This window comes from Primulina eburnea, chromosome 7 (genome assembly GCF_022965805.1).
Source record: "Primulina eburnea isolate SZY01 chromosome 7, ASM2296580v1, whole genome shotgun sequence".
NCBI lineage: Eukaryota > Viridiplantae > Streptophyta > Magnoliopsida > Lamiales > Gesneriaceae > Primulina > Primulina eburnea.
In genome coordinates this window covers 37,418,624-37,433,817 of record NC_133107.1, presented here as the reverse complement: position 1 = coordinate 37,433,817, position 15,194 = coordinate 37,418,624, and the positions used below count along the sequence as shown (strand labels likewise).

General features: G+C 43.8%; 1 protein-coding gene across 1 annotated transcript; it reads left to right on the top strand.

The window, feature by feature from the left end:
• The first annotated feature begins 1,253 nt into the window (after positions 1 to 1,253).
• LOC140835908 (uncharacterized) lies at positions 1,254 to 6,890 on the top strand. The gene is made up of 11 exons (XM_073201319.1): positions 1,254 to 1,445; positions 1,581 to 2,285; positions 2,402 to 2,729; positions 3,030 to 3,311; positions 3,365 to 3,542; positions 3,648 to 3,747; positions 3,856 to 4,521; positions 4,563 to 5,150; positions 5,425 to 5,734; positions 6,309 to 6,484; positions 6,621 to 6,890. The coding sequence occupies exons 1-11, from the start codon at positions 1,254 to 1,256 to the stop codon at positions 6,888 to 6,890; spliced, it is 3,795 nt and encodes a 1,264-aa protein (XP_073057420.1).
• Positions 6,891 to 15,194: the final 8,304 nt, after the last annotated feature.

The following is a 15,194-nucleotide window of genomic DNA, read 5'->3' as shown; positions in this document are numbered from 1 at the left end:
CTCGGAAATTTCTGCGGCATTTGCTCATTTGGGATTGAAGCGATCTTTTGATTTGAGGTTCTTGCCTCGGGGTTTTCTGATCCTTTCACTTCATTGTGAAGAGGATTATGCGTTCTTTTGGATGCGTGGGCAGATGATGGTGGGACCTCTAGGGATCCGTTTCTCCAAATGGACCCCGGAATTCAACCTTCAGGAAGAATCTCCCATCGCCCCTGTTTGAGTGCGTCTCCCGGGTTTGCCCTTTCACCTGTTTAACAAAAAATTCTTTTTGCCCTTGCCAAGATTTTGGGCAACCCCGTGAAAATGGATGACTTTACTGCTGACTCCTCTCGGAGCGCTTTTGCTCGAGTCTGTGTGGAGTTGAATGTGTTGGAACCACCCGTTAAGCAAATTTGGGTGGGCTGTGGTGATCATACCCAGGAGATTGATGTTGTTTACGAGAAAATCCCTGGGTATTGCTTGGATTGCAAAATGTTGGGTCATTCGACCAACGTCTGCTATTCCCATGGGAAAAATCCAAAACCTGCTCGATCCAAGCCTGCTGATCGAGACCCTCCTCAGCCAGAGGCCCCTCTTGCTCCGGCACCTCCTCAGGGTGATGTTCTTGTCACTGTCCCGGGACCACAGCCCCAGCTTCTTGTCGATGTCCATGGTCCCCGACGTAGACAGAGACGGAGGCCTGTTCGTCAGGCTCTCCCGAGGGATGATCCTCTTGCTTTGAATTCTTTTGGAGTTCTTTCCCATTTACAGAAGACAGAGGTAGGATCTGAGGAGCTTGGATTAGGTGTTCTTGATCTCTCTGTCGGTTTGAGTTCTCATCAAGAGGCCCCTATTTCTGACCACCCTGAGGTCACGGTGGCTGAGGATGATGAGAGTGTTCCTTTTGTGGACTGCGTGGATGACCTTGGATCTCCACGCCCGAATGTGGTGACTGTGGTTGTCCCCCCTGAGGTTTGTATTGAAAATCATAGCAGTCACTCGGTCCCATCTTGTCCTTCATCCCCTGCTGATGCCACTTATATGCTGGACGAGTTGATTGCTCGACAGGGACCCCCTATTCTTGAGATGATTCCCAGTCACATGTCGGCTGACCATCCTGATCAAGATTTTGATCGACATTCTGTGTCTGGAGTTAGCTGTGGGTCTGAGTGTAGTATTCTGGACACTGACATGTCCAATCCCAGAAAATGATCTCAGGATGATGGTCGGCGATCGCGTGAAAAGCGATCGGATTCTTCTTCCACCCGTTCCCCATGAATTGCTTAATTTGGAATATCCGGGGACTTCGAGCTTCGGAGTCCCAGCAGAGGCTCCATGCCTTTGTGAAGGAGAAACAGATTAAGGTTTTGGCTGTTTTGGAGCCCTTGATTGATCTGGATCCGAGATACATGACTCCTCGTTTGGGATTTTCTGGAGTCATCTCTAATCTCTCCGGTCATATCTGGGTATTTTTTGCTGCTGATGTGAGGGCGGAGTGTGTTTTTGACCATGCTCAGTTCTTTCACATCAGAGTCTCTGCCTCTTTCTTGCCGACAGAGATATTTTGTTCTTTTGTCTATGCTAGATGTGATTATGTTTAGCGTAGGGAAATTTGGGCTTCTTTGCTTTTGGTTAAGCCTGTTTTGTGTCCCTGGCTGGTTGGGGGCGACTTTAATGTCGTCAGGAGTGCGTCTGAGTGCTTGGGCTCCCGTGGTGGTAGGTTTCTACCCATGGAGGAGTTCAATACTTTTATTCTTGATTGTGGCCAGATCGATGCTTGTTTTGAGGGGTCTTCATTCACTTGGACGAATAAGACCATTTGGAAGCGGTTGGACAGGGTTTTGGTTTCTGTTGATTGGGGAGATCATTTCAGCTCGATTCGGGTTGAACATCTCGCTCGTATTGTCTCGGATCACTGTCCGCTTTTGGTTACCGCTCCTGTTTTTGCCCGTGGGCCGAGCTCTTTTCGCTTCCAGCGTATGTGGGTTAGGCACCATGGTTTTTTGCAGACTGTGAGGCTTAATTGGAATCTTCCTTCCAGTATGAGCGGTATGCCTCGGCTTTTGGCCAAGATGAAGCGTCTCAAGCATTACCTCCGGTGGTGGAATCGAGATGTTTTTGATAACATCTTTGATAGACTCACTGAGGCTGAGAGGGCAGTTCATTCAGCCGAGGATGTCTGTGAGGCCGACCCTTCTGATGCGAATTGGACTTTGCTGTCCGATCGCAATGAGGATCTGGCTCGTATCACCGCATGGAGGCGGATTTTTGGAAACAGAAAGCGGCTTGCCATTGGCTTGAGGATGGTGAAAGGAACACCAGACTCTTCCATAACATGGTGAGGAAAAAACGCGTTGCGAATAAGATTTTCCGCATTTGGGAGAATGGGGTCTGCCTGACGTCTCGGGATTTGATTCAACAGTCGGGAGCCTTGTTTTTCAAGGATCTTCTTACCGGGGAGCTCTCTGCGCTTGATTGCCCTGATTTTTCGAGTTTTCCCTCGGTTATCTCTGCCGTGGAGAATGATGGTATTACTGCGATTCCCTCTTTGGAGGAGGTCCGCGCGATCGTCTTCTCCATTCACCCGGATAGCGTTGCTGGCCCTGATGGCTTCTCTTCGACGTTCTTTCAGCATTGCTGGGAGATTGTCCATCAGGATGTTTTCGGTTCTGTTCTTGATTGTTTCCAGGGTTCTCCTATGCCTCAGGGTTTTACCGCCGCCACGATCACTCTGATTCCCAAACTCGAGGGTACACGCGCTTGGTCGGACTTCCGTCCGATCAGTCTGTGCAATGTCACGAACAAAATCATCTCGAAGCTGTTGTACTCTCGGTTGAGGGATGTGGTAGAGACTTGTTTCTCTGAATCAGAGTGGCTTCGTTCCGGGGCGAATGATATCTGATAATATTCTCCTTGCCCAGGATCTCACTCACAGCATTACTCTCCCCAGTCGTGGTGGTAATGTCATCTTGAAGTTGGATATGGCCAAGGCCTATGATAGGGTCCAGTGGCCTTTCCTTTTTGATGTGTTGAGACATTTTGGTTTTTAGAGCGTGTTGTGGCTTTGGTCTCGGCCTGTATTTCCCATTGTCATTTCTCTGTGAATATCAATGGCTCCCTATCGGGGTTTTTTGGTTCCACCAGAGGCCTCCGGAAAGGCGATCCATTGTCTCCCCTTCTCTTCATTTTGGGGGCGGAGTATCTTTCTCGTGGCCTTGATCGACTCTACCTGCAGCATCCTGCGATTAGGTATCAATCTGATTGTGATATTTTGATTTCCCACCTGGCTTATGCTGATGATGTCATTATTTTTGCCAGTGGTGGGTCTCGTGGTATACAGCGCCTTGTTGATTTTCTGCATCACTAAGAGAACTGTTCGGGGCAGCGTGTGAATGCTGCCAAGAGCTCTTTGATTTTGCCTCCGAGGTGCTCTGGGTGCCTCCGCTCCCGGCTTTTGCACATCACCGGGTTCGCCGAGGGTCATCTGCCCCTCAAGTGCCTCGGAGTTCCCCTTTAATCGGGGTAATCGCACATGCTCCCTTTTTGAGCCCCTCCTACAGTCTGTTCGTAGGAAGTTAGAGGGTTGGAAGATTCGGACCCTCTTCCCGGGTAGCCGCATGACCCTGATACGTAGCGTGCTCCTCTCCATGTCGATTTATCTGTTTCAGGTGGTTCAACCACCTCTTACTGTCATGGAGAAGCATGAGCGGGCCTTCAATGCCTTCCTCTGGGGTCGAGACCCTTGGAAAGGAAGTGGCACTGGGCCCGGTGGTCCCGGGCTTGCCTCCCCGTGCTTGAGGGGTGTCCTTGGATTCCGCATGATTGAAAGATGTCGTGGAATGTTTCTCTATAAAATTATGGTTCAGATTTTGGCAGGGCTCCTCTCTATGGGCGAGATTCCTTTTCCGGAAGTATTGCCGGCTGGATGCTCCTGCCTGTGTCCCCGCCCGTGCTTCTATTTCCCCCATTTGGCGTCGTCTCCTCAGGATCCGCCTTCGCGCGGAGCCTGGCATTCGCTGGCGAGTTGGTCTCGGAGATGTTTCCTTTTGGGATGACACATGGTTTGGGGACGTTCCTTTGTCCTCCCGGTGTGTGGTCCGCGGGGGCCGTGATGTTCGGGTCTCTCATTTTCTGTCTGAGGGGTCCTGGGATTTTGATCGCCTTTGTGCGGTTGTTGCTCCTTCAGTTGCCAAGGAGATTGTTTTGATACCTGTTCTTTCGGGAGACCCTGATCTGGCACGATGGATCCATAGCTCCGATGGTGCTTTCTCTGTGAGATCTGCTTGGGAGCTGATCCGTCAGCGTGCTCCGTCTTCAGATATATTCCGCCCGTGTTGGGGGAGTTGGTTGAGGCCTACCATGTCGTTCTTCCTTTGGAAATTCTGGCATCAGTGGCTCCCAGTTGATGAGGTGCTCCAGCGCTGGGGTTTTGCGTTAGCCTCAAGATGTCAGTGTTGTGATATGGCTGAGACATTCACACACATATTCATTCGCAGCCCGGTTGCTCAGTCTGTCAGGCACTTCTTTGGCGTCGTGTTTCGGGTTCGTATTCCCGACACTGAGGATTTCCGTTTGTTCCTCAGTGCGTGGAAGAGAGATTTGGTATGGTCCCGGGGGGCCATGTGCTGGAGTTTCTCCCCTGCATTGTTCTGTCGTTCCTCTGGACTGCGCGGAACGATGCTAAGCACCGTCATCTTCCTGTTTCTGAGGAGACGGTGAAGTATCAGATTTTGTATTACCTGCGTCTTGCCCACTCTGCGCATACTGTCAAGCCCAGACATTGGCTGGGTGTGTTTCATGTGGCGACAATGCTAGGTATTTCGGTTGCTCTCCACAGATTCCATAGGATGGCTATTGTTCGCTGGTTGCGACCGCCATCCGGGTGTTTCAAGCTTAATGTGGATGGGAGATCGCGTGGTATATCTAGGGACTCCTCTGCTGGTGGCGTTGTTCGAGATGATTCTTGGAGGGTTGTGTTCTCATTCAGCGAGTTCATCGGAGCTGGGTCTTCTCTCCGGACGGAGCTTTGGGCGGTTTGGAGGGGTCTTCTCCTTTGTTCTGATCATTCTTTTTTCCCTCTTTGGATTGAGCTTGATTCTCTGACTTCTATTCAGCTCATTTTTTCCCGTCGATGTTGCTGGGGTCTTGATCACATTGTATCCAGGATTCTGGTCCTTTTGAGGGGGCGGTCTATTCATATTTCGCATATATTCCGGGAGGGTAATTCGGTGGCTGATGCATTGGCAGCGAGGGCCCATACCCTTACGCACTTTACCTTAGAGTTAGGTCCCTCCCTCCCTAGGCACATTTCCGTACTTGCTCGTTCGGATAACTTCGGACTTCCCTACCTGAGATCTAGATGTTCTTAGCTGTTTGCAGCCCCTCCCTTCACTTGGATCTATTTCTTCTGTATTCTATATGTATATGTATATTTTTTCTTTGCAGGTATTGTTATTTAGGGGGTTTCTCTTTTCCCCTGTTTTGCCAGTTTGGTGTGATGGGCCCCAGACACTCGCACACTACATGTTTGGTCTCCTCGGGATTGAGTGGGCTCTTGTACTCTCCCTCTTGGTGCTTTTCTTTGGTCCTCTCATTTTCCCTGGAGGGCGTTTTTGTCAGGATTTTATATGCATATCTCCATATACTTCTTTTGCACTTTTGCTGAGTGATATGGTCGATCTGGATGACATATCTCAGTGTTTTTCTTGGCCAGAGCTCCATTCACGTCGGGTTTTACAGGATCTATACTTTTGCGGTGTGTGTTTGTACCCCTGTACGCACTCTCCTCGCACCTTGTTGATTCAGGGTTCTACTCGCATTAGGGTTTTTTGACTTGGGCTGGATCGTGGTCTCTATTTTGTGTTTTGACTGCTTTTGCACAGTGACTTTCCAGCCGGACAGGTTTTTGTTCATGGGTTTTTGTACAGTTGGCAGACTCATGATTTTGACAGATTGGATTTACCAGGGTGATGGACTTTATAGTCAGATATCATCTCAAATTAGTTTCGTTTTGACAGATTGGATTTACTAGGGTGCTGGATAAGGGATAAAAATGTCTGCATGGCTTCTGTTTTCATCTTGCAGCTATCATTTAGTCTTTCTCAGCATGTGGTCTCTAGCGCTGCTTGTTTAGTTTAGTTTTTGGCGCTCTTTAGTAGTATTCTAGGGTTAGTTTTGCTTTTGAATTTACTTCCCTAGACTGCTTTGTTTTTCTCGTTTCTACTGCTTTAGCCTTTTTGAGGAGTTTTTGGTTTTATCCACCTCCTATTTTAGGTTTTTTTATTCTGTACTCTGTATTATGTTACTGTTTGTTTCGTGGATATATACAGGTAGGGGTCTGCCTAACCCCCCCGCATCCGGCAGTGTTTTCCGGAAAAAAAAAACCCTAAACCCTAAACCTGTGTTTCGTGTGCTTAGGCTTTTTTCAGATTTGTCGCTTCATTGGATGGGCTTCAACACCCGCTTTTTCTCCGATGCGTGTGTCGCTCACTTATTGCTCCAGCTGGTGAGTCACTTCTTGGACTTGAGGCTACTATCGACTTTCATACTTGGGGCATTATCTACTTGCTCCAGCTGTTAGTTCTATCATCTCATGGGTTTCTCAGAGGTTCCACAGTACCAGCTTAGTGTGAGTCACTTAGGATGGGGAGATGGATCAGTTTGTATGTTCTGTGAGAATGGGTTCTGATACTTGCCCTTTCCATGGTTTGTTTCTTTGGTCTGGGAGGGCTCCAGCACCTTCTCCGTTGGTGCTTTTCACTAGACCACTCATGCTCTCTGGCGGGCGCTTTCTGCAGGCTTCTCCTTGCTCGCTGGCTTTTTTCTTTTATGATCTCTTGATGAGTGTTATGGCAGCTCTGGATTATTTATCTCAGTGGTTTCTCTGGCCCCGAGCTACATTCATTTTATGATTTACTGTTTCTACGATGCTTAGTTTGTTATGCACTTTTCCTAGGGTTTAGCTTTTGCTGATGTATTTGCAACCTTAGGTTTTATTGTTGTATTTTGTTTAGTCACCTTTTGGAGAGGTCTTGGTCTAGTCCCCCTCTTCATTTATGATTTTATTTTTGTACTGTTTTATTTTGTGGATATATACAGATAGGGGTCCGCCTAACCCCCCGCTTCCGGCGGTGTTTTATTTAAAAAAAAACTCCTAAACCCTAAACCCGAAACCCTAAACCAAACCATTCGTCCAAATAAATTTTCTCCCCAGTGAATAGTGCCCAAAAAAACCCAATTTTTAGCCCAAAATTCGCCGCTAGTACGACCGTCCTCTCACCGCCGGTTGCCCGCCGGTTCGCCGGTCCATCTGAAACGCCTCGTCGAGGCGACCAACATACTGAAATTTCAACTCAATCGGAGTTGATTTGTCGGTCCAATTTCATGTTCGAAAATCCGAAATTTCCGGCCAAAAAGTCGTCTCCGACGAATTCACCTCCGTTACTTGCAAATGATATACCGTTGGATTTGTCTCTTCAAGGTGAGTCTCCTGTTGAAATTTCATGCCAATTGGAGTTGGTTTGCCCGTCCGATTTAACTTCTAAAGTGCCGACGGCACTGTTCATGCGTGCGCCGCCCACGTTTTCGTCGATTGTAGGCTAGCTCCGACCACCGTTCTTCATAGAGGCCCTGATCCGGAATGCCCATCACCAGACGCTTCCAACGCCACCACCCCCGTTGTCATCGGTGTTCATTTCCGACGGGAATTTCAGATCTAAACTTCTCGCTCCCCAAACCCTAACGCCGACGGAGTTCGTCTTCAATTCCGGCGCTGTCGCCGCTCCGTTGGTCAATTCCTTTGGACCATTTACTCTACCTTTCATGGGTAAGTCATCCATATCTTCAATTTCAGGTAATTCGTCGCCGATCGAAAACACCCAAATCGGTGGTTTTCACTCAATTTCGTCCACTTCTTGTGTTCAATCGGCCCCTACGCCGGCCGGTTCTCCTGCATTGGCCACCGGTTCCAAGTTGGTCGCGCCGTCTCCGTTCCACGGTGGAACTTCAATCGGAAAGTCAACGGAAAAGTCAAAGGTCAACTCCGGCCAGTCAACCCTACGCACTCGACGTGTTAACTCGGTTAATCCAGGTATTTCTGTTAGGTTTTCTGGCATTTCTGCTGGTATTTCCCCTACTATTTCATTTAGAGACGTTTTGGTTCCTCCCTCGCCTCGTTTGGCGAAAAATAGCTTTGAGGATTTGTTGCATACAATGGATGATATGCCCGCATAGTCGCTTTTGGATGGTAAGCCGGGTCTTCGATTTTCGTCCGAGGTCATTTCTTCATTATCTGAACCTTTTAAATATGCTTTGGTACGTAAAATTTCTGGTAATCGGTCCATTGTTCCAAATTCTTCAATCTCTACGGCTTCTGCTAACTTTGGTTTTGGACGCCTGTTCAATTTGAAATTTTTACCTAGGGGGTTTATGGTGATTATCCTCTCTTGTAAGGAAGATTATGCCCGTCTTTGGACAAAGAGTAGTTTATATGTGGGACCACTTGGTATCCGGTTTTCCAAGTGGACTCCAGAGTTCAAGTTTCAAGCGGAGTCTCCGCTTGCTCCTGTTTGGGTCCGGATTCCAGAATTACCCCTGCATTTATATGATAAGAAGATTCTTTGTGCAATTGCCAAACTTTTGGGTAATCCTATAAAGGTTGATGACCACACCACTGAGCTTTCTCGTGGGGCTTTTGCCCGGGTCTGTGTGGAAATCAATGTGTTAGAGCCTCCTATCAAGCACATTTGGGTGGGCTGGGGTGAGCACACTTAGGAGATTGAAGTTGTGTATGAGAGGATTCCAGCATATTGTACTGATTGCAAAATGCTGGGGCATGCGACGAATGTTTGCTATTCACATGGTAAGAATCCTAGGCCGGCTCGTACCACCCGATCCACTGCTTCGGCCTTTCGGCCTACCCAAGATTCACGGGAATCCCCACCCGAAGCTCATCCTTCCTCTTCTTTCCCCTCTGAGGTTCCCTGTCAGAAGGATGATATTCTGCCTACCACTCTTATCCCTCCTTTGAGGCCTCAGGCTCCGACAGTTCATGCTGTCAGACGACCCCGTTGTCGTAACAGAAGATCTGCACAGCATGCCCCTTACATTCAAACCCCCGCCTCAGAAAATGCCTTCAAGGTTCTTAGGAACTTGGAAGAAGGTGATTCTCTTGATTTCCCTCCACATGTTCAGGCCCATCAGGCGGTCGTTAAACTTCTGAGCAGACCCCAGCTGCCACTTCGACCCCCCGTGTCATCCCTCACCCTGCTGTCAATGAGGCTTCGCTTCCTAGCCCCGTCCAGTCATCCCTCTCGTTTAATTGTGCCCCTCTAGCTCAGCCATGTGCCAAGGAGGCTGAGGAGGAGGATGACGTTCTTTTTGCTGACTGTGCTGAGGACCTCGGCTCCCCGTAGGTCGTCGCTCCCTTGGGCGTGGATCACATTCCTCTTTGTGTGGAAAACCATAGCAGCCATTCCATCCCTTCTAGTCCCTCTATTCAGGTTGATGTCTCCTCCCAACGTTTTGAGAACTTAATTGCCCAGCAAGGATTAGTCTCTTCCGAGGTCAGTCTCTTGGTGTTTGAGTCAGAACGGGATCATGCCATCCAATCACCTCGCGGATCTGCATCTTGTGATGGTAGGGATTCTGTAGATCTTGATAGGGACTCTGACATGGCTGACCCTAGCAAAAAACGTCCTTTGCTCCGGGTCTCTGATAATGCAGCTAAGAAACGGCACCCTTCTCGTGGCCGTTCTCCATGAATTGCATCATTTGGAATGTCAGGGGTCTTGGGAACCCGAGCTCCCAACAAAGGCTCCATGCCTATGTTAAGAAGCATCGTGTCAAAGTCCTAGCCATCTTGGAGCCAATGATCACGCTTGATCAGCGTTTCATTACTCGTAGGTTGGGATTTCGTAGTGTCATTTCTAATATTTCTGGTCACATCTGAGTCTTCTCTTCTGAGGATGTTCAGGTTGAGTGTGTCCTTGACCATGCTCAGCTTTTACACGTCCGCGTCTCTGCTTATTTTCTCCCTACTTCTGTCCTTTGCACTTTTGTCTATGCCAAGTGTGATTACATTGAAAGGCGCGATCTTTTGGCTTCGTTGCTCCATATTAAACCTGACATGGGTCCTTGGCTTGTTGGGGGGGGGACATCAATATTGTTCGTGATGCCAGTGAGTGCCTCGGTAGTTCTAGGGGGCGTCGCTTTCCCATGGACGAATTTAATTATTTCATTCTTGAGTCTGGTTTAGTTGATGCTGGTTTTGAAGGGTCGTCCTTCACTTGGACGAACAAAATCATCTGGAAGCGTCTGGATAGAGTCTTCGTTTCGACTGACTGGTGTGATCATTTCCATTCTATCCGAGTCCAGCATCTTCCTCGTACTGTCTCGGATCATTCCCCCCTCCTTATCTCCACCCCCATTAATGCTCGTGGGCCGTGTTCTTTTCGGTTCCAGAGCATGTGGACGAGACATCACAACTTTCTTCAGACGGTGCAATTGAACTGGCATAATCCTTGTCATCTGACGGGTATGCTTCGACTCTTTGTCAAGCTCAAGCGGCTTAAGAGTCACCTCAAGTGGTGGAATCAGGATGTTTTTGGAAACATCTTTGATAAAATCTTTGAGCCTGAGACTGCTGTGAAACTAGCGGAAAGTGCTTGTGAGACCGACCCTACTGATTTAAACTGGACTCGCTTGTCCAAGTGTAATGAAGATCTTGCGAAGGTCACTGCCATGGAGGCAGATTTTCGGAAACAAAAATCTGCCTGTAAATGGTTAGAGGATAGTGAGAAGAACACCAAACTCTTCCACAACATGGTCAAGAAGAGACGTGTCGTTAATAAGATCTTCCGTATTTGGGAGGATGGGGTGTGTCTCACGTCCCCTGAGCTAATTCAACATTCTGGCACCGCCTTCTTCCAGAACCTGCTTAACGGGGACCCTTATGTTCTGAGTTCTGGAAAAACGGTCGAAGCACGGAAGGAGGACCGCAATGCAGCTCAAGTCATAAAAGCTCCAAATCCCAAGAGGAGAGAGAAAACTGTCGGAGCTCATCACGTCAGAAATGAAAGCATGAATCACATGACTGTAACTATAAATGGAGCTCCAGGCCAGAGAAATCACTGAGATACAACATATCCAGATGCACCATAGAAGTCGGCAAAACATAAGGTAAGAAATCGGCGGGCAAGAAGAAGCCTGCAGTGAACGCCTGCCAGATAACAGGGTAGCCCAAAGAAAAGCACCCACGGAGAAAGTGTTGGGACCCACCCAAACCCAAATAAACAAATCAAGGAGGGTGCAAGTGTCTGGACCCACTTGCACAGAACAAATAAGAGTATAGAACAACCTCCAAGAAATAAAGACTTGCAATAAAAAATACATACATACATATATAACATCAGATAAAAAGAAAAAGATCCAAAAGAAAAGAGGGGCTGCAAATGGCGGTTAGCTATTCATTATTCAAAGTGTAAAACGTTGAATATCAAATTAACATGCTAATTATATTTAAATGAAGAAATAAAAGAAAAATATAGAGAGAAATATTATGAACTCAAAGATTTGTTCATAGAATGATGAGATATCTCAATACATTACAATGCACCCCTATTTATAGCCAAATTTGGGGAGACAACCACAAATAAAATATTATATTTTACACATAAGTCTTCATTGGTGTTCCAAGAAATTAATATTATATTACACATCACTTTTGAAAATCTTCTTCTCCGAATTTGCTTCTTCACATAAAATGAAACATGTGGATAATTGAGTTGTCTAGTTGTGATATTTTTTTCATAATATTTGACCAAGTAATTTGAGAGATATGGTCAAAATACTAGAGCATGGTAAAACTGTCACTCCTTTGGTAACTTTAATTGTTGCTTAATTTGATCCCACTTGTGAGAAGATTTTTATTTCATGCTTGACAACAATATTGTAGATCTTATAATCAACTTTCTACAGGTCCAAGAATCATCTTAATCCCATTTGCAACGCCAAGGTTATTCTTGTTTTATCGAACCTGTAAAAAATAGTAAAAACTTATAATTACACAACAACTTATATTTTATACAATTTATTATAAAACATATAATATTTAAACATTTAATAAAACAAAAACTATATATTTATATTATAAAACATTTAATTAATGTACAATTTTTATGTTTATCACACCTCCCAACCAGCTTATTGCTAGTCCCTAGCAATTTAAGCGTTAATAGCAATACAAAACATATTGATTAATTTAAATAGAAATGTAATCAGAACTATCTAAGTGTTTAATTTAAATTTGAAAACTGTCAAAGTTATATCAAGATCATCATAATTATAATTTATGAAATAATTTGAAATGATTAATTCAAAGCTTATTTCAGGTAGTTAAATGTACACGGCCTTCAGAAATTCCTAGTAAGAGTCTCAACTCCATATCCTCACAGGTTAATAAGTGTTTCAATTTATGGCAACGATTTTTCTCATGGAGTTGGAATACAGATAAATGCTCAGAAAAATGGTTTACAGAATGCAGACAGACAAACGAGCCAAACTAATCAAAAGATAGGAAATCCATTGATTTAAATCCAGTTGTTCTTATTATATATATTTTTTTCCTGATTTTTTTTTTTACATCATGGAATCAAACTAAGTTTATGCTTCTTGACCACATATTTATTTAATTTGTACAATGTATTTCTCTCTCTCTTTCTTTTTTTTTTTATTTGTATTTTTATGAGAGAAAAATGGGTCGCAGCATATAACTTATTCAGGAAATATCAATTTTTTTTTTCAAAATAAGAACTCAAGATCTAAACAATTGATAGTCTCTCCGATGATCAATAAAGGCTCGCAAGCTGTTTTCTCAATCCTCTCCACTCACTCACAAAATATGTGTGAGTTCAAAAATTTTAGGCACTCTTATAAGATATATCTTGGGCCATATACTTTAATACCTAATTTTATCACAATGGTTAATCACTCAAAAAGATTTCATAAATAATATTTTTATATTGATCAGAATATTAAAAATGACCTTTTTTCAAATAAAAATTTAAACATTCTTAAATAGATTAATGCATGTTCTAATTTAAATCTTTCAAATATGTAATGCATGACATTTTTGCAAAAATTACTAAGGTACAAACAATAAACATGGTTTTATTTTAAAATAATATTTAATTTTTTTTAAAATCTGTTTTTTTTTTAAAATGTGTTTTCCCCCCAATCAGAATATGACATTGTCCCTAATGTCAAAATAGCTATTAATAAAGAGTACATAATGAAAGAGATATCACCCGTAATTTATTGAAGATAACAAACTGAAACAAACGCAAACCAATCCACGACTTTTGAATCAATGATCCAACTTCCTTTTCTTACTGCTTGATTGCGACCAATTGATCTTTGTTATCATCGGATCAGGCTTATGAACAAAAGCTTCCAAATCATCAATTAATTGATCGGCAGTCGAAGCACAGATGAGCATCCGTCGTGAATTTTCTGAAATGAAATTCTGTTCCACAGCTTTATCAAGAAATGTCAACAAACTGTCATAATAATTGTTGATATTCAACAAGCCCACAGGTTTATTATGGATATTAAGTTGTGCCCAAGAAACAGTGTGAAAAATTTCTTCTAATGTACCAAAACCACCTGGTAGTGCGATAAAAGCATCAGAATTTTCAATCATTTGAGTGATTCTTTCATACATAGAAGAAACTTTTAATTCCTCCCCAATTGTAACACCTGTAATATTTCCTTCAGCTAAAGCTATAGGAATAATACCCAAAACCTGACTACCTCCAATATGAGCAGATGTTGAAACAGATCTCATTAACCCAATATTACCTCTCCCATATACCAAGTGAATTTTTCTCTCAGCCAATATCTTTCCAAGATTATTCGCTGCTTCTACAAACACTTCATTTTTTCCAGGACTCGACCCACAAAATACACAAATATTTTTCAATGTTTGTGCAGAGGATCCAGCCATGTTTTTACTTTCTTTTTTTTTCTGCGAAAATAGAGAGAAAGATGAGAGATTTTATAGGGGTAATATGTTATCATGACAAAACTATGGGTCACAGCTGTAAACAGAATAAATAGTAAAAACAATAAGACACACATGCATATAAACAGTAGTGTGATTGTGGCTCACAATTTTCCTCTGGTTTTACGTCCAGAAACGGCTTCAACGCCTTCTATGAGTCGAGGATATGCTTCCCATCCAATTTTCTTATAAATTGGCAAACAGGGTCTTTTTTAGTCAGATTCCCAAGACTATGACGCTCATCTTGAAATTGTTTCCATAAACGGAGAAGTTCAATATGCACATGCCCACTAGAATGCGTCTCAAGAGTCAATAATATGTTATCCAAAGACTCCTTACTCAGCCCATTCTTAATGAAACTAATTTTATCTTCTCTGTTTATCGGAAACACATCCCAAAGATCTGCATCGTTTGTCACAAGTCCATCTTGCACACTTATGACAAACCCCTAACCTTTTGGCCCTTTGTTTTTTCGCATAAGTGCTTTTTCCTAATCCAGGCAAATATCGAATGAGCAATGATTGTAGAACTTCTCCTCCTAATCGGACCTTAGCTTCTATTACAAGACGAATATCTTCTGGAATTCCTTTTTGCATTAGCAATCTCAATCTTTCACACCTTCCTGCATAAATTTTTCTCAGAACATTTTCAGAAACAGAGGGAAAATATTTACAAATTTTTGAGAAAATTTCATCCATTTTGAAAAGAAAAGAAATGATTTTTTTTGTTTTATTTTAGTATCAGCAATTGTGGGAAACTGATTTAACCGACTATGAGAGTCACGGAGTACCGTTATCCGCCATTTAACCGGGAAAATAAAAAGATTAAGGAAACCTGAAATAAAAACAAACAAAATTAAATGCAACATAAAAATTTAAGGATCAGAAAGGGAAATAAACTCTTCTTGAAAGATTTCATTTTTCAAAAATGGTTTAAGCCTTTGTCCATTCACTTTAAAAACATCACCATTTTTAGGATTTTCAATATCCACAACTCCATAAGGATACACATGCTTTACAACATATGAGCCTGTCCATCTTGATCGTAATTTTCCTGGGAATATGTGAAGTCGAGAATTATAAAGCAAAACTTTTTTACCAATCTCAAAAGATTTTCTAAGAATTGTTTTATCATGAAATGATTTGATTTTTGCTTT